The 25729-nt window shown below is 49.0% G+C and overlaps 1 protein-coding gene across 32 annotated transcripts; it reads right to left on the bottom strand.

Annotated features, from left to right (window-relative positions):
* Positions 1-834: 834 nt before the first annotated feature.
* On the bottom strand, positions 835-24680 carry ZFYVE27 (zinc finger FYVE-type containing 27). Of its 32 annotated transcripts, none has more exons than XM_001165164.6 (13): positions 24478-24678; positions 23125-23322; positions 18602-18672; positions 16851-17037; positions 13373-13468; positions 12151-12263; positions 11267-11406; positions 10274-10360; positions 8860-8880; positions 8555-8699; positions 4420-4466; positions 4008-4089; positions 835-2492 (listed from the first exon to the last, which is right to left on the bottom strand). In XM_001165164.6, the coding sequence occupies exons 2-13, from the start codon at positions 23319-23321 to the stop codon at positions 2428-2430; spliced, it is 1251 nt and encodes a 416-aa protein (XP_001165164.2). In that variant the 5' UTR covers position 23322; positions 24478-24678; the 3' UTR covers positions 835-2427. The 32 variants fall into 32 exon arrangements, 31 of the variants coding, with proteins under 31 accessions (XP_001165164.2, XP_009457329.1, XP_009457332.1 ...); XM_009459054.3 differs by having other exon boundaries at positions 10274-10345; XM_009459057.4 differs by having other exon boundaries at positions 24474-24671.
* Between the last annotated feature and the right edge of the window lie 1049 nt (positions 24681-25729).

The raw sequence follows: 25729 nt of genomic DNA, 5'->3' as shown, positions 1-25729 counted from the left end.
AGCCAGCATGTCCAGCATGCCAGGCACCGGGCCCCATGCCTCCCGTGGACTCTCTCATTTCTCTCACAGCACCCGCACAAGCTATGCATCACCATCAGGTGCACTTTCCAGAGGAGGAAAGCACAGTGAGCCTGGGGGCAGCACCCCTATGCCAATGGGCCCCAGCACCGCTCCAACAGATGGTAAAGGGGTCCAAGCATGGAGGTGGGCCACAGCAGGCGCCAGGCACCACCCTCTACTGCTGCAGGGACTCTGCTCCTACTTCAGGGGAACAGTGCCTACCTCAGAGTTGCTGCGAGCAATAAATGAGATACTGCACGCAAAGCCCGCACCAGTGCCCAGCACCCAGCCACCCACCACCCACCTGCCCCAGCTCAGGGCATGGCTTGCACTTCCCATCTCATGTCCAATCCTCTTTCCTGCTGCTCTCAGCCTCCCTGAAGGCTGACCCTTTCTGGCTTTCTCAGAGGGATTAGTTAAAATCTTTCCATTGTAAAGCCTGCATTGTTTGGGGTTTACCAAGTTCTAGTCCCAACCCCAACCCCCAGTGCTGGGCCCTCACAATTGGGTCACAAGACTGGGCCTCAAGTCAATCCGACAAGCATTTGCTGAGCCTCTCCTGCGTGCAAGGCACAGCTTTCCTCCTCTTGGCCCCCAGCTCATACCCAGACCAGGCTGCAGCCCCCACGCCCCTGCCACCATGGTGCCCCAAAGGCCCGCCCCTCAGCCTGGTCCTGCAGGAATTGCCCAGGCCTGCAAAACTCCAGCAGTGCCAGAGAGATCTGGTTTTCCAGCCTCAGGGAAAATGCCAACACAAAGACATGACAAAAACAAGAAGCTTGAGGCCTTTTTATTGACAATTCTCCATAGACACAGAGATCCTTTTAGTTCCTCTCCAGTGTAAAGAAAGCACGGGGTACTGAACTCTCCTCTCTTAAAAGGACACAGAGGCGATACGATACCAAAGCCTGTCTGGCTCCCCAGGGCTGTGGCACCTCCACTGGCCTGGGTAGGCCCCTGGCTGCACAGCCCCAGCTAAGCTGCTTGGCTCGGCAAGAAAGCGGGCCTAGGATGGGTCCCTTGCCTCCCCAGCCTGCCTCTCTGGACCCCTGCTCCTCGAGTGTAGAAACCTCTCAGCCCCCTCATGGGTCCTGGGTCCCAGGCAGCCCATGACTCCAGGGAAGAGTCCTAGGTAGGAGACCCCCACCCCCAATTCCTCCTCATCCCATTACTTGTGCTACATGTTCCCAGGAACCATGCAATAAATAAATAAATACTTTAGAAAGGCAGGGCAGCTCCAGGGAAGGGAAGGGATGCCTGAGCCAGCTCATGGCTAAGGGAGAGAAACTGAGCCCGTAGGAGTCCAGTAGTGAACATGAAACTGTTGGAAAGAAATGGAGACCCCCAGGGGGCCTTATCCCATAACTGAGACTGTCCTCCAGGGAATAGCCCTGGAATCCAGGACCCAGCCCAGCGAGATCCTACACTACCCAGGCCCCCAGGGGTCAAGGGCTTCAGGACCTCTGCTCCACTCACCTGGCCTCCCACTCCATTGGACAAGAGGCAGGGAAAGGAAACTGGAGTGCTGGGCCAGGGGAGGACTGCCCTAGACTCTGGACAGAGGGTGCAGAAGTTGTGATCCAAGTGCCCTGCAGCTGCTCCAGCAGAGCTGGGGACACTGGGGCATTGTGTGGGCTGAGAGTCTGTGAATTGAGGTGTCTTCGAGGGGAGGCTGAGGTCTGTCCAGCATTGGGGCTTCCCCAAGCTTTCCTCCACTTAACGCTGAAGGACTCAGCCAAACCCTCCTATACACATTCTCCTCTCAGGGAATCTGGGAACTTCAACCCTGTTTCTAGAAGCACCCATGGTCTTGTTAGGCCTGGCCACACCCTCTGATGGGGAAATGATGCGATCCTGGTGCCTGGAGGGACATTCAATCAGCAGAGATGGAGTGTGGCACTCCAAGCCCTTCTGCAGGCTCTCTGAGGCTGAGGGCCTGGCCCAGTACCCTGCAGGAGAAAAACCTCTTTTCCCAACCTCAGGTCTGGAATTCCCAGGCATAGCCACACTGACCCTGATCTTCAGACCCCAGTCAGGCCTGGCCTAGTTCGCTGCTGCCCTCTGGTGGCTACTGCCTGCCCTGCCCTAAGTCCACTCGCTCAGTCCCAGGCAGAGCAGGGCAAACATGCCAGGCCCTCCAGGGGCTCTTCTCCCTCAAGGGATTGAGAGCAGCCATTGCCAGCCACTCTCATGGGTGGAGAACAGCTCCAGAATCCAGCTGGAGAGAGTGAGGAAGGAAGGGGAAGCCTACCTAGCATTCAGGCCACATTTGCCCAGTACACACCACAGTGGGCCAAGGGTGGGGAGAGTGGGGGGTCTACTGCTGGCCCCAAGGACGGGTGCCTGGTTGGACCCTGGCCTCTCTTCTCACTTGCTCAAGGTCTGGTTACACGAGGCACACACAAACACAGTCTCCCTCTGGGCTTCAGGGGCTGAAAAGGAGGAAGAACTTGGTGAGACATTTCCTTGCGCCCTTTGGTTCATGGCCCCAACTACTAGAAGCACCCTCCCAAATGCCCCACACAGACCCCCCACCCAGCCCACACCCTCCCTGCCCAGCTTGCTAGCCTGCCCGCAGAGACTCTTCTTTCCATGGGAACTGGGGATCCTGGGGGTGATGATGCCAACAGCAGGCCACTCCTGTGCTATGAATTAGACATTACTGTGGCACCAACAGAACACCTTCAAAAATTTTTAAATAAAATATCAAATACAAAAATTAGCCAGGCATGGTGGTGCACGCCTGTAATCCCAGCTACTCAGGAGGCTGAAGCACAAGAATTGTTTGAACCCAAGAGGCGGAGGTTGCAGTGAGCCGAGATGGCGCCACTGCACTCCAGGCTGGGCGACAGAGCGAGACTCTGTCTCAAAAAAATAGAATAAGTAAAATATCACAGTGAAATTTCCCAAAATGTTTTAACAGTGGTTACCTCTGGGTGGTAAGATTACAGGGTTATTTTTCTCTTCCTTCTTCTGTATAATAATTTCCAAATTTTCTAGTTAGTAAGCATATGTTACTTGCATCGGAAGAAAAAAGAACTTGGGCTGGGGGTGGTGGCTCACGCCTGTAATCCCAGCACTTTGGGAGGCCGAGGCGGGCAGATCACCTGAGGTCAGGAGTTCGAAACCAGCCTGACCAACATGGAGAAACCCCGTCTCTACTAAAATACAAAATTAGCCGGGTGTGGTGGCGCATGCCTGTAATCCCAGCTACTCGGGAGGCTGAGGCAGGAGAATTGCTTGAACCCAGGAGGCAGAGGTTGTGGTGAGCCAAGGCCGTACCACTGCACTCCAGCCTGGGCAACAAGAGTGAAACTCCGTCTCAAAAAAAAAAAAAAAAAAAAAAAAACTTGGTTTAACATTATATTACAAAACGGTACATGAAATGTGACCACATTTTTCAGGAATATGCATGCGCTTTTATTCTACATGCAAGCTAATGAGCAGCAGGGTCCATGCCCGATTGTTCTCTCAGGAAGAAATCAGGAATTTTTTTTTCTTTTGCTTATCTGTGTTTTTTATTTACAATATGTATAGGAAATATTTTATATTTTATAAAAGGAAAAAAAGGAATTTTTAATTTTGTTCAAAGTGCCAAGGAAATAAGAAAAAGATTAAAATTGCGGCTGGTGATTGACTCCAGGAAGGCAGGAGCAGTGCTGGGAGCTGCGGGGGTGTTGCCAGGGCTCTTGTTTTTCAACTTTAGTGAAGCGGCCACAGGTATTCATCTTGTTATTACCCTTCACAATTCCCAGGCACATCATATCTATTCTTCGGCATGTACCAAATGTTTCAGGATTTTGCTAAAGGGGATGGAGGAAACGTTCCCGTAGGCCTGACTACAATCCCAAGTTCCCTTGACCTCTGACACCCTTGCCCCTTTGCCACAACGTGACATCCCCTTGGCGGGATACCAACCAAGCCCTCCCACCACCTGCACCACTCACCTGTGGCCCCCATGGAGGACTTGGGCACCTTGAAGGAGCAGCATCGAGAGCAGAAGCTGTTTCCACAATTACTGCAGCTCCGCTGCAGACAAGAGCCAAGGTCAGATATGTCCCTCACCCTCAGGCACCTGGAGTTCTCAGCACCTCCCTCCTTTCCACCAGCTGATCCCACCCAAGGAAACTGGGCCTGGGGGGTGCCCAAGTGGAGCAGGAAAGAGAGCAAATGGAATACCCCCTGGGGAGGCTGGTAAAAGGTGGCACAAGCGCAGGGGAGGGCACACTCACTCCAGAAAGCCACTGCCAGGCCCAATGTGACCCGAGCCAGACTTTCTCAATGACTCCCCTCAACTCCTCCCCACCCGACAGTCCCAAGGACACTGTCCCCAACAAATGCACCCTCACAGACACTCACCCTCTTCTTCAGCACTGAGAAGGTGGCCGAGCAGCCCGTGCAGTTCCCTGAGAAACAGAGGCAGCAGCTCAACCCCCGCCCATCCCAGGACTCTCACGCTCACCTGCTCCTGGCGCTTCTAAATGGGACACTCAGGACACCAGCCCAGCCTCCTTGGCTGGACACAGTGAGCCAGGGGGCAAGGCCAGATTCAGAGCCAGAAAGAAGGACTCAAACTAAGAAGACTGATAGCCCCTGAGGACTGATGTCTCCAGCCACACATAGCTACCAGTCCCTGAACCCTTCCAGAGCTGAGTGGCCCCACCTACAGGTTCAACAGAAATCAAAGAGCACCCAGCAGAATCCACTCCAAGAAAGCCAGCTAAGCTGGCAGGGACCCAACCACAGGCATCCCCAAATGACACCTGCCTAACATGACCCTTTCCGGAGCAATACCTTACAAATACTCCACCCACAGGCTAAAGACAGAAACTCCTAAAAACCCAAACTCCTGCTTTCCGTCCCCTGAAGACTGCAGGAGAGAAACTCAGAGCCAGGCACATTCCAAGAAGACATGAAGGGTAGAATGCTCAACTGCGAAGACACGAAGGGTAGAATGCTCAATTGTGGTGGGCAGTGAGTGGCATGGGGGGACGCAGAGCAGGGAGAGGTCCTGCCTAAACCACCAGAGATGCCAAGATGGCCAAGTGCCCGGCAACAGTGGAGGGGCAACGGCAGCTTAGAAAATGGCTAGAAGACAACAAGGGAGTGTAAGGGGAGAGGAAAGACAGGGAATGAGGTTTCTGGGATGTGGGGCCCATAGGCCTGCTGTGACCCAGCCGGACCACCTGTCTGGGCAAGTACAGAGCACCAGGCCTCACTTTCACAGAAAGGCCCCAAAGCTTTATTGACGGCTACATGTGGTCCCTTCCTCTGTCCAGCCAAAATCACCTGAAGTTCTTGCTAAAGGAGACTCCCTAGGTTCAGGGAAAGGAAGACCTCAGCTAGAGCCAGGGGAAATCTGAGGCCAAGGTGCTTCAGGTAAATGCCCACCCTGTCAGTCAGCCAGGGAAAGAGAAGAACAAGCCTACTGCTGGTGCCAAACCAGGAAACTGGCTGCTCCAAGATTCTGTCCCTACACTAAGAATTTGGGGAAGGCAGCCTGCCCCAGCCTCTCCTTAGCAAGGGACACAAGGGGAATGGGACAAGCAAAAGGAGCTACTCAAAGACTGACACTGGCCTGAGCCCAAGGTCTCCTCTAAACTGAATGGAATGTCAGGGCCAAGCACCCCAGGGCAGCCAAGTGGGCTGGGGAGACAGCTGTGAACCCACTCACAGGCCGGAGCCAGGGAGGGCTCTGGGAGCTGAGAGCAGCTCAGCCAGGTGACGTTCCCTTCCAACACCTACCAACTCTTTCTGCCCCTTCTCAGCAACAGCCTGGACTCACCCATCCTCACTCACCACGTGACGATGCCACCGAGGCCATGACAGCAGGGGCACTAAGGCCCAGTGGGGCCTGCCAGGGCAACAGTCATGGAGCCTCCAGGACAAAGGGGGGCCCTCCCCACCAAGACCTCTCCCATACGGAGGCCACAGAGAAGCTCCTGTGCAGTCTGCCCTCATTCTCCCCATGCACCCCCTCATCCACTGGCAGGGGTAAATAGAATAGCCCCCACCATAGTCCCCTAACATTCACATGTGGAATCCTAACACCCAAAGCAGGGCCCCTGGGAGGTGACTGGGTCATGAGGGTGGAGCCCTCGTGAATGGGATTAGTGCCCTTATAAAAGAGGCCCCAGAGAACTGCCGTGCCCCTCCCACCTTCTCGTGAGGACACAGTGAGAAGGTGCTGTCTATGATGACGGAAATGGACCTCACCAGAACCTGATCCTGCTGATACCCTGATCTTGGACTTCCAGCCTCCAGAACTGTGATGAGAGATTTCCATTATTTAAAAGCCCCCCAGCTTAGTGTATTTCGTTATAGTCGCTGAAATGGAGAAAGATAGCCCCCAAAGCAGCAACCCTCGCCCTGCTCTCAGGACCCAGATTCAGGAGCAGAGGCCGCAGGAGCAGAGCTGCTACACCTGCCCTCATGGCAAAGAGCTTGGGAACATCTCAGAACAGGGAAAGTAGCGAGTGGTCTTGAAGGATGAGGAACTAAGAGTTTAGGAAAAGAAGCACTTTCTGCCCTTGCCATCCTTGAGGGAGGCTGAAAAGGCCTCTGCCCATGCTGGTAGAGATTATCCAAACCAAAAATCAAATACAAAAGCGGGACAGGCATAAAACAAGGGACTTCACACGCAAGGGCAAAGGGAAAACAGAGAGGGAGGATGAAGAGGTAGAAAGAAGACAAGAGCCGAATCAGACAACCTGAATTTGAGTCACAGCTCCACCATTTCCAGGCTAAAGTCTCTGGGCAAAGCACTCTTTTTACCTCAGGTTACTCATCTGTAAAATGGGAACAGCTAAGTACCTTTACTTAGAAGTTGTAGAAATAGACAAATTATTTGCTGGACCAGAGTAATACTTCTTGTGTGTAGTGTTACTGGGCACTGCTGGAACCTGGCTGCTCTGCACCCTTAAGAACTGCCTGCTCCTGTCACACCTACGGTAAGGATGAAATGAGATCACACATATGCAAGTATGGAGGGTAAACAGATCACTGAACATACAGAATGCCCTGCAGAAGTCAGCGGGCAGCATAAATAAAACAAAGGGGCCAGGCGTGGTGGCTCACACTTGTAATCCTAACACTTTGGAAGACCAAGGTACAAGGATCACTTAAACCCAGGAGTTCGAGACCAGCCTGAGGAACAAAGTAAGACCCTGTCTCTACAAAAAAAAAAATCAAAAAATTAGCCAGGCATGGTGCTGCATGCCTGTAGTCCCAGCTACTCAGGAGGCTGAGCTGTGAGGATGACTTGAGCCCAGGAAGTCGAGGCTGCAGTGAGCTGTGATCATGCCACTGCACTCCAGCCTGGGAGACACAGTGAGACCTTGTCTCAAAAAAAAAAAAACAAAAAGGGATCTTGAATAACTGGGGGACATTCACACAGCAGAAAGAAAGAGCCTGTCCAGGACATCTAATCCTGAGAAAACAACTGCCCTGGCTGCTGCAGGGGCAGGAAGGCAGGACCCTGGGGGCCCTGGGTCAAATTCCTCAAGATAAACTCCATTGTCTTCTTCCAGGGCACAGACCCTAGAACTCACTCAACACCAGAACACACAGTACTGCCCCCATACCCTGCTCCCATCTGACAGCAGGCAGGAGGGCCCTTCCTCAGGAGCACAGCAGCTCCCAGGTCAACCTAGCTACTCTAGGTTTCCACCATAATTGTATGTGGCTCAGCTCCCAGCGCTGCTGATCTGAGCCAGGTCTCCAAGCTGTGCTGTCAAGTCCACCCTTCTCCAAAGCTGCCTTCCTTGACCGCTCTCCCCCGACCCTCAGTAAATTAAGGACTGGCTGGGGAGAGGTGAACTCAGGGCTCTATCACGTCCAGAGAAACAATGTTTGCTTCAACCTGCTTCCAGCTGGATCAGAAAGACCAAGACAGGATCCTAGGAACCCACAGCGTGGGTCAGGGCCTCCCACATTAACCGCACCCACTACTTACTATGAACCAACCAGCACTGTGCTAGCCCTTCGTAAGTACTACTGTCTCATTTGACATGAGACCTGTAACAACCCTATGAGGTAAGAATGATGATCCCCCTTTTACAGAAGGGGAAACTGAGGCATGGGGTGTGAAATAATTTGCTCAAGGACACCTGGCTGAGCTGGGATTTGCAGCAGGCAGTGAGACTCTACTCTGTTCCTCACCATCATGCTACACTGCCTTCTGAAGTTCTGTCAGGATTATGGTTCTCTGCAGTCCTGGGATGGCATTTCCCACACTGAGTTCCTTGTCTTCCCACAAGTGAATGTCCAATCAGGGTGGAGGGACAAGAAGGAACCCACACCCACTCCCTCAGCAGTCCTGCTGGGCATCTGCTAGCTCCCCGGGGTCCCGCGGACACACCTTCACTCCCTGCTCTTGTCACAAGTCAGTACCCACAGTTCTGAGACTCTGCCCCTGTGGCTGGGTGTTCCCTACTAGAGTCCCAGAAGTCCACCCCCACTCCCCCACCAGCCCAGCCCTGTCCCCTGGCCGCACCGAAGTTGTTGGTGGGGTAGCGCTTGCGGAGCCGCTCCGTGAGCCGAGACACCTTGCTGCGCAGCACCTCATTCTTGCTCAGGAACCCGTTGTCCTGCAGGGCCAGCTCATCCTCTGCTGGGCACGGGGCGCCCTCATCATCCTCCTGTGGGAACAGCTCCTTCCAGTCCTGCCCACCTCTTGCAAGGCTGCAGGACCCGTGTGCAGAGGCATCCTGCGCGGCAGTCCCCACGAGGTGTGGCAGCAGCCGGTTCAGCCACCCTCCCCAGCCCAGCCCCTGCCCACCCACCAAGCCTTCCACTTACCAGCACCACCAAGTGGGTCTCCTGCCTCCCAAGGTGCGGGGAAGAGGAGAGAAAACAGAAAGAAAAAGATAGCAAGAAGAAAGAAGCTACCTGGAGGGGTCCCCAAGCAGAAGGAAGCATGGAAGCGCTGCTCTGAGCTCTGCGCACTTCCCAAATGGTGACGTTGACAGACGCCCCCCACAAGAGGATCCCAGCATCAAACAGCCTTGGAGAAAGCTAGGTACTACTGTTTCTCAAACTGGGTGAAAATAATTTAGTAGGTCTTTATTTGAATAGAACAGAAAAGGAAAGAAAATATCCCTTACAATGTATTTTCAGGAAACTTTTGTTTCACTTAAGTTTTACATATTTTATAGACCTAAGTGTGACCTGGGTCAAGATGCAAAATGTGTTCCTTACTATGGGTCATGAACAAAAATGCTTGAAAACCCCTGCTCTACATATTCCCTCCACCAAGATTCACGGTCTACAATCATATATCAAAGTTTTGGAGCAATCTTTTAGCCATCAGAAAGTCAAATGCCTGCATGGCCTGGGCTGATGTATGATTGAGGTGAGTTGGGGTAAATCACAGGCCTGGTGGAAATCCACGAGGTGTTTTTCTTATATCTCAATTTCCCACTTTACAAAGAGAAATAAATAAAGAGAAATGATATCCTACTCTAAGAAAAACAAAAACGCAAATATGACAAATGGCAACTGCCACTTGACCTCAGTGACAAAATACAGCAGGGGGTGTTGAGGACCACCTGTAGCCACAGCATGTGACCTGCGTAAAGGGGACAGCAGCTCCTTAGCTACACCTACTGCTGCAGACTCAGGGCTACCAGAGAAACTGGAAACCTGCAGTTCTAATAAAAATCTCTCCATATTTAAACATTGGCTCAAAAAATTATTTTGAAACTTTGCATGCCAAATAAAACACTTCTGCAAACTACCAATTTGAATTACCATCCTAAAATCAAGACGGCTGTTTAACTTCCTCTGACCTAGCACTTGGCCATGCAACTACTTTCTCCAGCCTCCCCTCCCAGCCCCGCAAAGGGACATCTTACGGAACTCACTCTGCAGAAGAGTGGAGACCCAGGCAGTAGCCTCCTCAAAAGCTGCCTTTCCTATATCAAAGGCACCAAGCCCACGGTCTCCAGCAAAGGCCAGAAATCATCCAGCTCCCCTAGCAGGGCATTACCCGGAAACTTCCAGAGCCACTCTTGCCCTGGGCACCCAGGACAGCTGGCTCAACCAGAAACAGGAGTGGGGAGGGGTTCAGTGGCACTCTTTCAACCAGTGAGTTCTAGCTCACAGCAAGTTTTAGCTTCTCACTTGGACATTAAAAAACAAAAACAAAAAACAGCTCCAGGACCACCCAATTTCTGGCCTGCTGAGTAGAGGATGCTGGGGAAGGGCCACCCACCTCAATCGCATCTTTAAACTCTTCATCTGGCTCAGCCTCCTCAGCCTCCTCCACGCTGCCCGGTGTGACGTCCTGGGAAGAGAGACTCTATGACAGAAGGAGAAGGATGGCAGCGCTGCTCCCTAAGGCAGAGGACCACCTCCCCAAGCCAGCATCCAGGCTACCCAAAACACCACGAAATGGCACAATGGCAAGAAAGAAGGAACTCACAGGAAGGAGCAACCTCTAGCCTGGCAGGGCGGGGGAGATGGAAACACGAGCACAGCTGGCCCTACAGTGGCCACATCGCACAGTGGTTGAAGGCACGAGCTCTAGAACCACAGGGCTGGGGTCTTAGACCCAGCCCTGCCACTTACCAGCCACTCTGTGCCTCAGCCTTCTCTTCCACAAATGAGAATGATCTCTTTTTCAGAAATAACCAGCCTGGTGCAGTGGCTCACGCCTGTAATCCCAGCACTTTGGGAGGCCGAGGCAGGCACATCACTTGAGCCCAGGAGTTTGAGACCAGCCTGGGCAACATGGCAAAACCTCATCTCTACTAAAAATACAAAAAAATTAGCTGGGCATGGTGGCACCTGCCTGCAGTCCCAGCTACCCAAGAGGCTGAGGTGGGAGGACTGCCTGAGCCCAGGAGATGGAGGTTGTAGTGAGCTGTGATTGCCCCACTGCCCTCTAGCCTGGGCGACAGAGGGAGGCCTTATCTCAAAAAAAAAAGGAAAAAAAAAAAAGAAAAGGAAAGAAAGAACCTGCACTCCATGATGTGAATATCTATCTATAAAGCACTTGGAGCAGCATCTGACACAGGGTAAGCACTCAGTGAAGCATGGAGTAGCTGTTTTTATTACAATTATTATTATTGAACACTTCAGGGGAGATAAGGCCTGGGAAACAGCAGGAACTACAACAGAGGCCAGCCCAGGAGCCAAAAACAAGCTGATAACAGGGGGGCCCACAAGCGGCCGCAGCAGGCTCTGCCCTGACAGTGGCACTTACCTCCGTGGGTGTGAGGGCAGGTGTGCTGTCCATCAGACCATCCTTCCCCCCAACATCTGGTGGTGGAGGACTCTCAAAGGCATGGTCTTCCTGCTTTGGGTTCATCCTCTGCTGCAGAGATGCCCTGTACTCAGACACAACTACCCAGGGAATGGAGAACAAGGTAGGAGGCAAAAATGAGACACCGTGAGTGGCACTTTGGGGGTACCCACTTCTGCAGCTGGCTGGCCTCTCTTCCCTCCACTACAGGAAAGAGTCGCCCTCCTAACTCTGAGCGAGTCACCTAACTTAAGCCTCTTAAACAAAACTTAGATACCACCACCTGCCCCAGACAGCTACAGAGATTAAATGTAGTAAATGCTCAATAAATCATGGCTTCTGTAATAAATAACTCCACCACAGGGAGGAAAACAAATACAGCAATCACCCAAACATATGTACAGACTCGGGCCTCTGTGACTCAGTGCCTCTCCAGACTGCCTCAGCGCTTTAGAAGCCAGACAACAGACGGGTATTCTGGGATCACACAGAGATGTGGTAGCAACTCCAGGTGGCTGCACCCCAGGGGATGGGTGGCAGCTTTGGGAAAAACATCCTTCCCTCATCTTCCAGAAGCCATCATATCATGTAAGCAGTGATTCATCTGCCTTGGGAAGGGAGCGAAGGGAGATGGGAGCCCAATGGTAGCAGCCTCCCCTGGTGAGATTCCAGCTTCATCTAACATCTCAGAGATGCAGAGCCCATGAGAGAGGACCCCAGTGTGGTGCTGCCCTTGTGGAAGCACAGCAAACTGATGATTAGCTGTAGAGACAGAAGAACTGGGGAGCCTAGCCTAGCCCTCAGAGCCAGCTTGGGCCCCATCTTTCAGGCCCTTCAGGGCTTACCTCGGAAGAACTCCACATTCCCCAGAAAGAGCGTGCTGTTTAAAAGGGTGAGAACCCAGCAGAGTGGCAGCAAATACAGCATGCAGACTGTGCCCAGAAGAGCCCCATAGAACCTGGATGACAGGGAAGAACCACAAGATCAGAAATTCATAACAGCAGAAGGAGACGGGTTTGGAGCACACCCACAGCAGGGTCCAGGTGAGACACGGCTCTGGGCACATTAATAAACTGACAAGAGCCGCTCATCAAACCAGCGGAAAATGGCGATGAAGACTGAGAACTATCCCAAGTCACCGGTGCAAACACCTGATGCTGGTGAGGCCAAAGTGGTGTCAGCTGGTGGCACATAAACTGGTTCAACCATCATCACTCCTTAAGGTCTAGACTCTGAAGTCTAGAGTAAGACAGACTGGGATTTGAATCCAGCTCTGCCACTTCTCATTCTGAGAAGTCTCTTGGTTCTCTGGGCACAGCTCCCTTCCCGTGTAAGATGGGGACTGAAGTAGCGCCTACCTAATGGAGTTACTATAAGAGTGAGATAATACAGAGGAAGTGTTGAGCAGTGCCTGGCACCAGGTGAACACAACAAACATTAGTTATCACTATTATTCATATTAAAGAGCCTCAAAAACACCCATTCTGTTTGATATGGTAGTTTCATCCTTGAATTTACTCCAAGAAAAATTTTCTAAAACATTAAAGCTAAATCCATAAAAATGTTTACCATGGGGTTAGTAATGAAAAGGGAAATTGACTAAATCTGTAACAGAATGGTTTCACAAATTATATTTGCCATTTATATTAATCTGGTATTATAAATAATTCCAAAAGCTATATAGCAACAAAGAAAATCATCTTTAATATAATGATAAGTGGAAAACAAAAGAAAAATTGAACATACACTATGAAACTATACATCCGTAAAGTAGATGCATATGACAAATTCTAGCAGGCAAAACAAACAAGAGATTCGGCTGCATGGTGGATTATATGGTGAGTTATTTTTCTATTATTATTTTTACCACACATAAAAGCAAGCATCTAAACAAAAGCAGTACATTAGAGCCCGCAAGCATATGTGCAGATATACACACAAGAGCCCAGGAGGCGAGCTCTTCCCCTGAGGTAAGAGGGGCAGAGGTCCTCTCAAGGCAGCTGGCTTTGCTCGGGCTCAAGCTGCAAATTCCTATAGGGTGGTGGCGGGAGAGGAGGGGTCACTCACTGTGAGGACACGACGGGGTTCTCCCAGTGCAGCACGCGGTAGGCAGCTTCACAGGTGCAGCACAGGCGGCTCAGGAAGGCCTCCAGCTGGATCAAGCTACAGACACAGGGGCTTTGGTGAGTGGGCAGGACAGAAGCCATGGGAAGTGGAGCCTGGGGCCTTGCAGGTACAGTTGGCTAGGGATGGTCAATCTCTTTAAACACACTCACCATGTGCTTAAAGAGAGAGGAGTCGAGAGAGCATGGGAGAAACGGGCCTGGCTAAGCCACCCCAGCTACATTTCAGTACCCTTTTTGGAGCCTCTTGCTGAGGTAGAAACACTATAAATGTTCCTGCTTTGGTCTTCTCCTAACTGTTGATGTCAGGCAGGCTACTGAAATTCTCCAGGGCTGTGGCTTCTTTATCTATAAAATGAGGATCAGAGGACCCACCTCACGGGTACACAGCAGCTGTCAGAATAAATGGCATGATATTCTCCACCTGGGATGTGAAACAGACTCACTTGGGGAGTTCTGGTTGTTGTTTTTTTAAACATGGATGAACCACAGAAGCCATGAGCACAATCTGAACCCAGATCTGGGTTTCTGAAGGGAAACCAGGAAACATGGAGATAAGCTGATTCCAGGGCTGGGGCAGGGAAGTATAAGATGAATTTGACCATCCTGTTGTACCATAAAGGAAGCATTCAAAAATGACAGGGACCAATGCAAACAAGAGCCAACTCAAAAGAGCTCCTACTGACCAAATCTAGGACAATTTGAGATCAAAATAAATAATGACAGTAATAGATTCTAACTCATCAAATAAAATATAAATCTATGAGTTCATACTGATAATAATAAGAAAGAGCTTTCTTATAGTAGAAAGCCAGCTAAAAAAAATGAAGATAGAATAATTAGAAGATCATCTTTGCAACCATCATAATAATAAACTGATTAAGGCAAGACCCATCAATGGATTTTTAAAGCAGTGGATAAATGTTTGATGAGGAACAAGATATTTACATAGTCTCAAAGTATCTCCCCTCAAATTACTACTAATGAAGAATAAAATGATAATTTACAGTATGGATGCCTTAACCAAGTGATCAAAGTCAGTATTTCCTGACATCAGGTGCCTCCTGATACGGATGTACTGAACATGACACATCACTTGTCACACCCTAAATCTTATCACAAGGAACCAAACAATCCAAAAATTAGGGAGATTCTACAAAATAATAAGCTTGTACTATTCAAAAATGTCAAGGTCACAAGAAACAAGGACTGAGGAACTGCTCCAGATTAAAGAAGACTAAAGAGACATAAAAAAATTAAACATGATGTATAATCCTGAATTGGATCCCAGATCAGGGAAACTGATACAAAGAACTTTATTAGGACACCCACACTGGCTCACACCTGTAGTCCCAGCACTTTGGGAGGCTGAAGCAGGAGGACTGCTAGAGCCCAGGAATTCAAGGCCAGCCTGGGCAAGACAATGAGACCCTATCTCTACAAAAAAATTGTTTTAATTAGCAGGGTATGGTGCATGTGCCTGTGGTCCCAGCTACTCAGGAGGCTGAGGTAGAAGGATCACTTGAGTCCAGGAGGTTGAGGCTGCAGTGAGCCATGATCATGCCACTGCATTCCAGCCTGGATGACAGAGCAAAACTCCGTCTCAAAAAGTAAAAAAAAGAAAAGAAAAAAGAAAAAAATTAATAAAAGAAGAAAAAGAACTTTATTAATACAACTGGTAAAATCCGATTACGAATTATACATTAGTTATCAACATTAAATTTCCTAATTTTGATTACAGCTCTGTGGATATTTAAGAGAACGTCCTTGTTCTTAGGAAATACACGCTGAAGTATTAAGTCACGTTTGCAACTTACTTTCAAATGGTTTAGGAAAAAGAAAAGAATATGTATACGTAGAGAGATAGACGAAGCCAACATGGCAAAATGTTAATAATTGTTCTATCTGGGTAAAAGGCATTCTTGGTATTATTCTTGTACTTCTTTAAGTTTAAAACTATTTCAGGCTGGGTGCGGTGGCTCATGCCTGCAATCCCAGCACTTTGGGAGGCCAAGGCAGGCAGATCACCTGAGGCTGAAGTTTGAGACCAGCCTGGCCAACATGATGAAACCTCATCTCTACTAAAAATACAAAAATTAGCTGGACGTGGTGGCACATGCCTGTAATCCCAGCTACTCTGGAGGCTGAGGCACGAGAATCGCTTGAACACAGGAGGCAGAGGTTGCAGTGAGCCGAGATCACGCCACTGCATTTCAGCCTGGGTGACATAACAAGACTCTGTCTCAAAAAAAAAAAAAAAAAATATATATATATATATATATATATATATGTGTGTGTATATATATATAATATAAAACTATTTCAAAGTAAGAAAGTCTTTTTTAAAAAAACTACATATCCAGGCCCCACTTCAGATAACTGACTCGGAATTTCTGGGGTGAGGCCCAGCCATATGTTTGTTTATAACTTTTCTTGCCCCTATTCTATCTCAAGAGAATGCAGAGACCCCACTCCAGGGAAGGGAGGTGTAAATGTCCACTGCTACTGAAGTTGTTAGATGAATATTTTTCAAGTCTTAAAATGCTTCCTCAGAAGTACCAGCTCTGTCATGTTTACGAAGTTTCTCCACAGTGTAGTGATGATAACTAATATCTACTCAACACTTCCCCAGTACCAGACACCTGTTCAATCTTCACAACCACCTTCTGAGTAAGCCCTGTTATCATTCCATTTAACAGATGAGACACTTGAGACACACAGAGGCTAAGCAACTTGCCCAATGTTACACAGCAAGTAAATGGAAGAGCTGGGATTTGAACCCAGGCAGTGGCTTATACATGCACATGCTTAGTCAAGACCCTAAACTCTCTCCAGCAGAAAGAACAGGGCCGGGCATGGTGGCTCACGCCTGTAATTCCAGCATTTTGGGAGGCCGAGGCGGGCGGATCACAAGGTCAAGAGATCGAGACCATCCTGACCAACATGGTGAAACCCCGTCTCTACTAAAAATACAAAAAATTAGCTGGGCGTGGTGGTGTGTGCCTGTAGTCCCAGCTACTTGGGAGGCTGAGGCAGGAGAATCGCTTGAAACCACTGGAAGGCGGAGGTTGCAGTGAGCCGAGATTGCATCACTGCACTCCAACCTGGACAACGAGAGCGAAACTCTGTCTCAAAAAAAAAAAGAAAGAAAGAAAGAAAGAAAGAAAGAACAGAAGCTGTGAAAACAGCTAGATCGAGATTCTCATCCCAGCTTGGCCACTTGCTAGCTAAGTAAGTCAGCCTTTTTCTTTACCCATAAATGGAAGATGTTAATATTAACTACCTCCCGGAACTGTTAAAAAGGTTAAATGAAATAACAGCTGTGGTTTGCCTAATATGATGTCGAGCACACAAAGCTAGCACTTAGTGTCATGGCTGCTGTTACTGTTCCCCCACCTCCCTGGCCTCTCTTCCATACTCACAAGCTCTTCACCTCAGCCACGGCCTCGGGACGAGACAGGCAAACTCTCTGCAGGTCCTCCTGCCTCACGCTATGATACTTCCTCCGCATCAGCTCGGAATCAGGCAGCCGTGCCCGGCAAACCTCCTGAAGGTAGCCCAGCAGGGCGGGCACTGAAATCATCAGGGCACCTACTGAGTACCATGCACCTGCAGAATCAAAAACACTGCAGGTAACACAGGTAAGCAAAGACCAGGAGTCGGCCCACCCAGACGCCCACTGCTTGTTCCTCACCTCCTCCAGGGCTCTGCCAGTCAGGCCTTCCCTGATAGCTCTGTATGACACCGTGTCTCACCCCTACTCTCCAGCCCCCTTAACCCAGCTTCACTCCTCATAGACCTTATCACCACATGACACATGGCAGGCATGTCTGTTGTCTCCTCTAATGAAGTAAGCTCTTGAGGGCTGGGACTTTGTCCCTTTGGTCACTGCTGTGGCCCCATCCTCACTTTTAATACATTTTAAGATGCTGCTAGCACAGAGGAGGCTCACACTGGAGTGTGACTGCCAGGAGCTCCTGATGCCTGACACTCGGACCTCTGGGCCACTAAGAAAGCTAGAAGCCTTTCGTTCAGCTTTTAGGACACTGCAGACGATTGTGCCTTGAGAAACGGCGAAGCCGAGATAAAATTCAAAGAAAGAACTTCTTCCATGTAACATGGCACCCCAACAACAAGCTAACAGAGCAGCGGGCCCATAATAAATGCTTACTAAACATCTGTCATAGGAACTGACTTACTTTGGGAGCATATATAGAAAAATCAAACATCCTAGGAAGTTTTGAACAGGTAAAGATGAGTCCAACTAAGAAACAGAAAATGAGATCTTATATGAACTGGATTTATTTTCAACCTACTCAATCCCTATCTCCAGAGGAAACAAAGAAGACACTTGAGAAATACAAGGTAAGTATAAGAACAAAAACATGAATAATGGCCCAGCTCCTCCAAACATTCTGTCCCAGACTCTTTATTCTCACCCTGAGGGGTTTGGCTTTTTATGTGGCCATCTGCCAGCGCCAACCACAGATAGGGTAGGGTCATGGTATGCACTGTAGTAAGAGGTTCATAGGAGACATTACCCATGACTCCAACAGACACCCATGTGTCCACACTTCTATCTCAAAGGCTTCATGCCACTCCTCACTGCTGGTGACTGCCCAGCAGCTCCCGTTAGGCTCACTAGCTGAACCAGAGAAAAGCAACAGATATGGCAAAAATCCCTTATCAGCTCCTCATCCCAGTACCTTTACCCATGCCATGTCCCCAGATGACCCTTGAATCAGCTTAAAAACCAAAATGGAAAAAGGTCAATGCATCCTCAGCAGGAAGTCAAGAAGGAAACAACGATAATACTGAGAGCAGCTACAATGCACTGGCTGCCTCTTCCACGCCAGGCACTGTGCTAAGTATTATGCCTAGACTGCCGCATTCCTCACAAATACTCTAGGAGGAAAGCGTCATTTTTATCCTCCCTCTAGAGGTAAGGAAATTTAGGCCTTAACAGGGAAGTTCAATAATCTGCCCAAGGTCACAGCAGGCAGCTCAGCCTGGATCGTCCCTCTGGAGCCTGTTTCTGACTCCAAGCAGACACAGAGGAACACTAACTCCAGGGCAACAAGAGCAGCTCCCACACATAGGGTGGGGCTGCATCCAGGTGTTCTTCCCCCACATTCATTCACAAAAACCACTGGCCCCTGAAGGCAGTTCTTACCCTCATTCAAAGTGAGGAACAAGACGTTGAGGCCCAGGCAGGTCAGCAAGGAACACAAAGGCATCTGCCACCTACAATACAGAGAGTCCTGATCACTACAGAGAGTCACTCCTCCAGCTGGGGAGGGGAGACCAGGCAGCACAGATGGGACATCAAACCAGAAGAGGAGGCCTGGAACACAGAAGGTCAAGGAGAAACGAAAAGGGGGCCTCTCACTTGGACTGGTGACCAGGAGAGGCGGTAAGATGTCACACATTAGCACCTGGGGTGAGGAAACTGGTAGGTCTGTAGTGCTTTCTCCCAAAAGGAAGAAGAATTTATAAAATATCAGTTAAGAAACCCAGTTAATACCATTTAACCTGTGTTTTGTAAGGTTGTATTCTCCTTAAGAGGTGACACTGACAAATGTTCTTAATATTTTCCTCTATTCTTTTTTTATAATTTCATAAGAATATATAATCATTGCACAAGATTCAACTAATACAGAAATCAAGAAAAAACAAATTGTGGACTTCTTTGGCCCCATTTGTGCCTTTATCTTCTTATGTCCATGTTTTTGAAAATTTGAGAGTTTATCTGAGAGTTTATTTTGAATACCTATTAATTCAAAAGGAGAAACAATAGTAAATATTTTATTTTAATATATTAAAAATCAAGATGAAAGTAGGGTGCAGCATTCACTTAGCAATCACACCTTAAGTGAGCTGGAACAGACAGAAGCAAACACAGATACATCACTGCCGCCGCCGCCGCCACCACCACCACCACCACCACCACCACCACCACCACCACCACCAAATGGCAATGCAGAAGCCCCCAAACAGGGAACAAGGAAGACCAGAGACTCAGATTGCTGAGAACAAGCAAATGCTGCTGGCTCCGTCCCTGATAAAGGACATTTAGTAGGGAAAGAGGAGCACAGATGCAACAATGAAGCCACGACACCCAAATTCTAAAGGCAGTGTCAATATATAGGTGAGCCACTAGGAGAGAGACAAACATCAGAAAAATAAACAGGTAAATTGCTGGCAAGCATTGAATGTATTTTTTTTTTTCTTTTGAGACAGAGTCTCGCTCTGTTGCCCAGACTAGAGTGCAGTGGCACAATCTTGGTTCACTACAACCCCTGCCTCCTGGGTTCAAGCGATTCTGTCTCAGCCTCCCTAGCAGCTGGGATTACAGGGGCACGCCACCACACCTGGCCAGTTTTTGTGTTTTCAGTAGGGATGGGGTGTTTCACTATGTTGGCCAGGTTGGTCTCAAACTCCTGACCTCAGGTGATCTGCCCACCCTGGCCTCCCAAAGTGCTGGGATTAAAGGCATAAGCTACCGTGCTGGGGCTAAATATATTTTCTTGTGCTCTAATTGGAGTATTTCAGAGTTACTGAATGAGGTTAACTAATTCATGCAGGGCTTTTACTTTTTTTTATTATTATACTTTAAGTTCTGGGATACATGTGCAGAACGTGCAGGTTTGTTACGTAGGTATACACGTGCCATGGTGGTTTGCTGCACCCATCGACTCGTCATCTACCTCAGGTATTTCTCCTAATGCTATTCTTCCTCTAGCCCCCACCCCTCAATAGGCCATGGTGTGTGATGTTCCCCTCCCTGTGTCCATGTGTTCTCGCTGTTCAATTCCCACTTACGAGTGAGAACATGTGGTGTTTGGTTTTCTGTTCCTGTGTTAGTTTGCTGAGAATGATGGTTTCCAGCTTCATCCATGTCCCTGCAAAGGACATGAACTCATCCTTTTTCATGGCTGCACATAGTATTCCATGGTGTATATGTGCCACGTTTTCTTTATCCAGTCTATCATTGATGGACATTTAGGTTGGTTCCAAGTCTCTGCTATTGTGAATAGTGCTGCAACAAACATACATGTGCATGTGTCTTTACAGTAGAATGATTTATAATCCTTTGGATATATACCCAGTAATGGGATTGCTGGGTAAAATGGTATTTCTGCTTCCAGATCCTTGAGGAATCGCCACATTGTCTTCCACAATGGTTGAACTAATGTACACTGCCACCAACAGTGTAAAGGGGCTTTTACTTTTTAATGAAATTTATGAGTAAGGGAATGAAATGACATCTATGTCTTTCTCCTGAAATTCAACACACTCCACCTGTACCACCCTAATTACGCCTCAGAACCTCTAGTGGCAGCTACCAGGGTAAAAGCGAAATAAAAACCAATCCCATTTTGGAAATAAAAACACCACCACTCAAGTCACTTTCATTTTAAAGCCTCTTCCCTTCTATAAAATGACTTTACTGACACTTTGGTCCCAGGAGACCCAAGCAGTAGAGTAGCTGATCCCAGGAGAGAGTCTGTTAACAATTTACTGCAGCTCTAGGCTTCAGACCTAATAGCCAGAGCCCAAGATTAGGTCCCTCTTCAAAGTCAAATCCTCTTTACTAAGAAAAGAACAATCAAAAGCACAAACTAATGTGACAGCCACTTTCACGGACCAGTGCTCCCTCTCCCAGCAGCATAGAAACTGCAGGCTCCTGGGGGCTTTTAAGTCCAATGCTCCTCCTGCATCCAGCTTTAACCAATCCTACCACATCCTCCAATTTTTAATTCCATAAAATGGAAAAACCCTAACACATTAGTGTGCTAAGACGCACTACGGACTAGTAGAGGAAAAGGAGACGGGCAGGACAGGATACACTTAACTTTCGTACTTTGCCACAAAGAGCAACACACACATACAAAGAATGTGCCGGGGGCACAGCCTCTCTCCTAAAGAAGACCAAACTTCACATCATGCTGAGATTATAAAAGGAGAAAACAGCCTCTCCTCATACTGTCTCCCTACCCCTTGTGGGAAGAGCACAGTGATCTTACAGTAGAGAACACAGCTCTGGAACACTGACTAGCTCACCTCTACGGATACAGACATAAATTAGGTGAACAAGAAAAATGTAGGGCCTTTGCCAGAGAACTAGTAACAAAACATCCACTATTTCCAGACTGAGGCATGGATAAATACTCAATGGCATCCTCAGAGGTTAACGTAACTCCACTCACCCTGCTTCCTACCAGTCTCTCTCATGTATTTCAGAGGACTGAGGGTCTTTATGAGAATCTGATGAAAACCAGAAGCTTTTCCCTAGAAATATACACATGTGCAGACACATAATTTTACATGCAGTGTCAGGGGATTCACTGATCCCTAAAACTCACCCATAGGCTCCAAGTTAAAAACCTCTACTCTTTAGGACAATCAGGTTTTTGTGTGACTCCTGATGCAATGCAACACCAGGGGCACAATATTTACCTTTGCAAAAACAAAAAACAAAAAACACTTTTCTAACTTCAATCAAATCCAACCTTTAAATCTAACTTCTAGTCTGCACCACAAGGAAGAAACCAGACAAATCTCGGTAGTAAATTCTCCAGGAAAGTCAGTTCAGGCTCAGTCTCTTCAGCAAATCAATGTCACGAGAGAGACTGTCTTAGACTGAAAAAAGACTTAAAAGACATAATAAGTACAAACAATGCACACTCCTGGACTGAAATGTGATTTAGCCAAAAGAGATGGTACAACTGAGGAAATGGAATATGAACTGAGTATAGGATGATATCAAGGAGTTATTAATTTTGTTAGGTATGGTGTTACTTTGATCTTGAAAGAAATGTCCTTATTTAGAGATAAAAACTGACATATTTAGGGAGTAGAATGCCATATAAGTTAATTTAAAATAATTTTAACATAATAAAATGAGTCAAAAGAAAAAATGGAAATTATAGAGAATGAAAATCAAAGCAGGATAGGAGGGAAAAAGTTAAGATCCATAATCTCAATAAATTAGTAAAAATGGGCTGGGCACAGTGGCTCACACCTGTAATCCCAGCACTTTGGGAGGCTGAGGCAGGAGGATCACTTGAGCCCAACAGTTCAAGACCAGCCTGGGCAACACAGTGAGAGCCTCTCTACAATTTTTTTTTTTTTTAATTAGCCAGGCATGGTGGCTGAGGTAGGAGGATCGCTTGAGCTGAAGAGGTTGAGGCTACAGTGAGCCATGTTCACACGACTGCATTCCAGCCTGGACAATACAGCAAGATTCTGTCTCAAAAAAAAAAAAAATAGTGAAAATGGTATCTGCTTATTCACAGGTTTTTGTATTTCTTTAATTTTTGTTCAAAATTATACCCTAATTTTTTAATATTAATTATGCTAATATTGGGGGCAAAGGAAAAAATTAAGCCTGCTCTAAGCTGTAGAAGGCGTGATGTTCAAGGTTGTCCAGCAGTCCAGAGGAAGGAGCTTATTCAGTCACAAAGAAGAACCTTGCTGAAAGGCAGGATCATTCCCAGTATCTGCCTCTCCTGGGCTGGGCCTGAGACACAGGGTAGGCCTAGATAAACCCAGAGGCCAAACAGACCTCCCAGAACTGCTCCTCACTAGGGCAGAAAGGACAGCCCAGCCACTGCCTAAATGGTCAGTGTTAGTTACTACAGAGCAGGACGGCAGAAGGCAGAGCAGACCAGAGCAACTCCACAAAGTCTGTACCTGAGCAAGTATCGAACACCATCACCTGCATCCTTCAAGGGTTCCAGGTAGATCTCCAGCCTCTTGTAGGAGAGAACCAAGTTGAAAAGGTCAAACGCTGGGGACTTGGTAGGAAAAGGTGGAGACTCCAGGGGAGCCTCGGGCATCACGCTGGGGCTCAGCTCCGGCCCACTCCCCTCACGTTCTGATGTCTGCATCCTGTAACCATAATAATTCCCAACATTTGCATTGCACGTCTAGTCCTCAACACAATTCTACCTACTGATTCAGGTGGTGCCCACAGTAAACCTGTGAGCAAGGGAAAGTGAACTATTCAGACCTAAAATCCTGTTCTTTGTACTCTCCATCCAATGCTCTTTTCCCCAAAGATCCATCAAAACTAAAAATCATAAAAACCAAGCATAAATGATCGCTGCAGCGAGGCAGCCCATGGGCTGAAATGAAATGATGTCCTGGAACATTTTTCTCCCACTCTTTACCTGGTTAATTCCTACTCATCCTTCAGGTATCAGCTTAAACATCACTCCCTTACTCTGGGAAGTCTCTGCCAACACCCCCAACTCTGGACTGGGACACCCTCTCCGATGCTCCCAAAGGATCACGTACTCACCCTAACAGAGCACTTATCACATCACATCGCTTCTTGGCCTTGTGGCTAAGATCAAGTGCAGAGCACTGACCACGTCAAAGTAAAACTCCCTGCTCTTAACTGGCCTCCATTCACGACTGTTTCTGTACACAGTGGGTGCTTAACAAATGCCTGCTGAATGAGTGAATGAAATACCGTGCTCCAGGACTCTCGCCCGATCCTCTAACTCTTCCCACTCCCTTCGGTTCCCAACAACTTCCTGGGCCATCTCTGCCCCAGGGCAGTCGGCATCAGAACGCCCCATTCCCGTCTGCCCTTTCTGATGAGGAAACCGAGGAGCCTTTACGGTCTTTCCCAGTTCAAAGTCCTATCCTGAACGCTAAGCAGCAAACGAGGGAGCGGAACCTCGGCGAAGAGCAACATAAACCAGTCCCAGGCAATCAGCCGCGACCTGATGGGAGGGTGAGGGGATGGGACAAAGGGGCCAACGGGACCCCGAAATCCCCGCAGGCCGAGCCAAGACGAAAGGGCACAGAGCGGCGCCAGGTAGGAGCCCAGGAAGGGGCGAGGTATATCGACGCCCGCACTGGCCTTGGCCAACACCTCTGCAGCCAGGGGGGCCTGATGGAGCCCGTGAGGCTGGACAGGGAAGGCCATGCCCGAGGTCGTGGGGCCAGCATGTGGCGGCCCCCGCTGCGCCCAAGCACCCAACTACACACAGCCTGCGGAGACACTGGGACGCGGGGGGACGGCACCTCACCTACCCGGCCGCTGGCTCCGTGAGGGAGGCGGCAGAGTCGGGCAGGAGCAGGGGTAGAGCCACTGGGCCCCGGAGCGTTTCTTCAGGCCTGCCCCGGCCGAACGCCGCTCCTCCTGCCAGGGCTGTTCGGAAGTCGCAGGTCCGAAAATCTCCTCCGCCTACGCCGCCGCCGCCACCGCCGCTTCCGGGACGCGAATCGCTCTGCGGCTGCGTCCTCATGACGTCATCCCGCCCCGGGTTTAGCTCCGCCCACCCCAGCACAGGTGAGCACCCTTGCCAGCAGTGCGCCTGCGCGCCTTTCCCGCGCGCTCCAGGCTGGAGTTAATTCTGTCCTTGGCCGGCCGCCGTTCACAAAGCCTTGAGGACCCTTGGAAGCACGTGCTTGGCGACCCTGCAGCTCGTTGCCCTGCCTTGCCGCAGGGAACAGTTGGCGAGAGGCTTAAATGAAGAATTTACGTCTTCATCCTCTTTCCTTCCAACTTTGGAACTGAACTGGGGACTGTGTGTGAGCCCAGGAAAGACACCGTATCCTGTATGAGATGCCCAGCAGAGCATGCAGTTGTTTCCGGAGTAGCTAGTGTGTATAAGGTCCTGTGCAGGCCTCTCCCAGCTCAGTTCACTTCACACCGTGTGGCCCAGTTAATTTCCCTTAAAGCACACATCCGATGGCTTTATATTAGTGACTTAGCGCTCAGGTACAGAGGAGCCAAGCACTGAACCGGACTGAGCTCTTTTTAGACATTATCTAGTTCTCCTCCAACAACCCTATTAGGGTTGTCGCCATTTCACAGATGGGGAATCTCAGACGTGTTAAGGAACTTCTTTAGAGTCACAGTTAAGAAGCAACTGGGAGCTGGAATTTGAAGCTTATGTGTCATCTGACCCCAACGCCCTAACCATACCACCACCCACCTTGGTCTGCATTTCCTGGTCTTGTCTCCTGCCATCTTTCAGCTGCCTTTAACTTTGGCCAACTGAACCCCTCCACTGTTACCCTCAAATGCCCCTGGCACTCAAATGTCTGTATCCCTTCCTTGAGTGCCCCAGCTGGAAGTAATCACTTCCCTCTTCAAGTAGCCACAGAGCTTTAACTGCACCTCTTCCTCCATTATCTCCTTTCAGAAAGACAGGCCCATCCCTCCAGCCAGGACTCAGCTGTGCTCCAGGGTCCAACTCTTATTTCCTTAGGGCTTTGCTCTAACAGGCCTGAAACCTTGACTCTCGCTAACTCTTAATCATCATTCTAGAGACAAAAT

The sequence above is a fragment of the Pan troglodytes genome, chromosome 8 (assembly GCF_028858775.2).
Source record: "Pan troglodytes isolate AG18354 chromosome 8, NHGRI_mPanTro3-v2.0_pri, whole genome shotgun sequence".
Classification (NCBI taxonomy): Eukaryota; Metazoa; Chordata; class Mammalia; order Primates; family Hominidae; genus Pan; species Pan troglodytes.
Note: the sequence above shows the minus strand (reverse complement) of the source record. Positions and strands in the feature narration are given on the sequence as shown.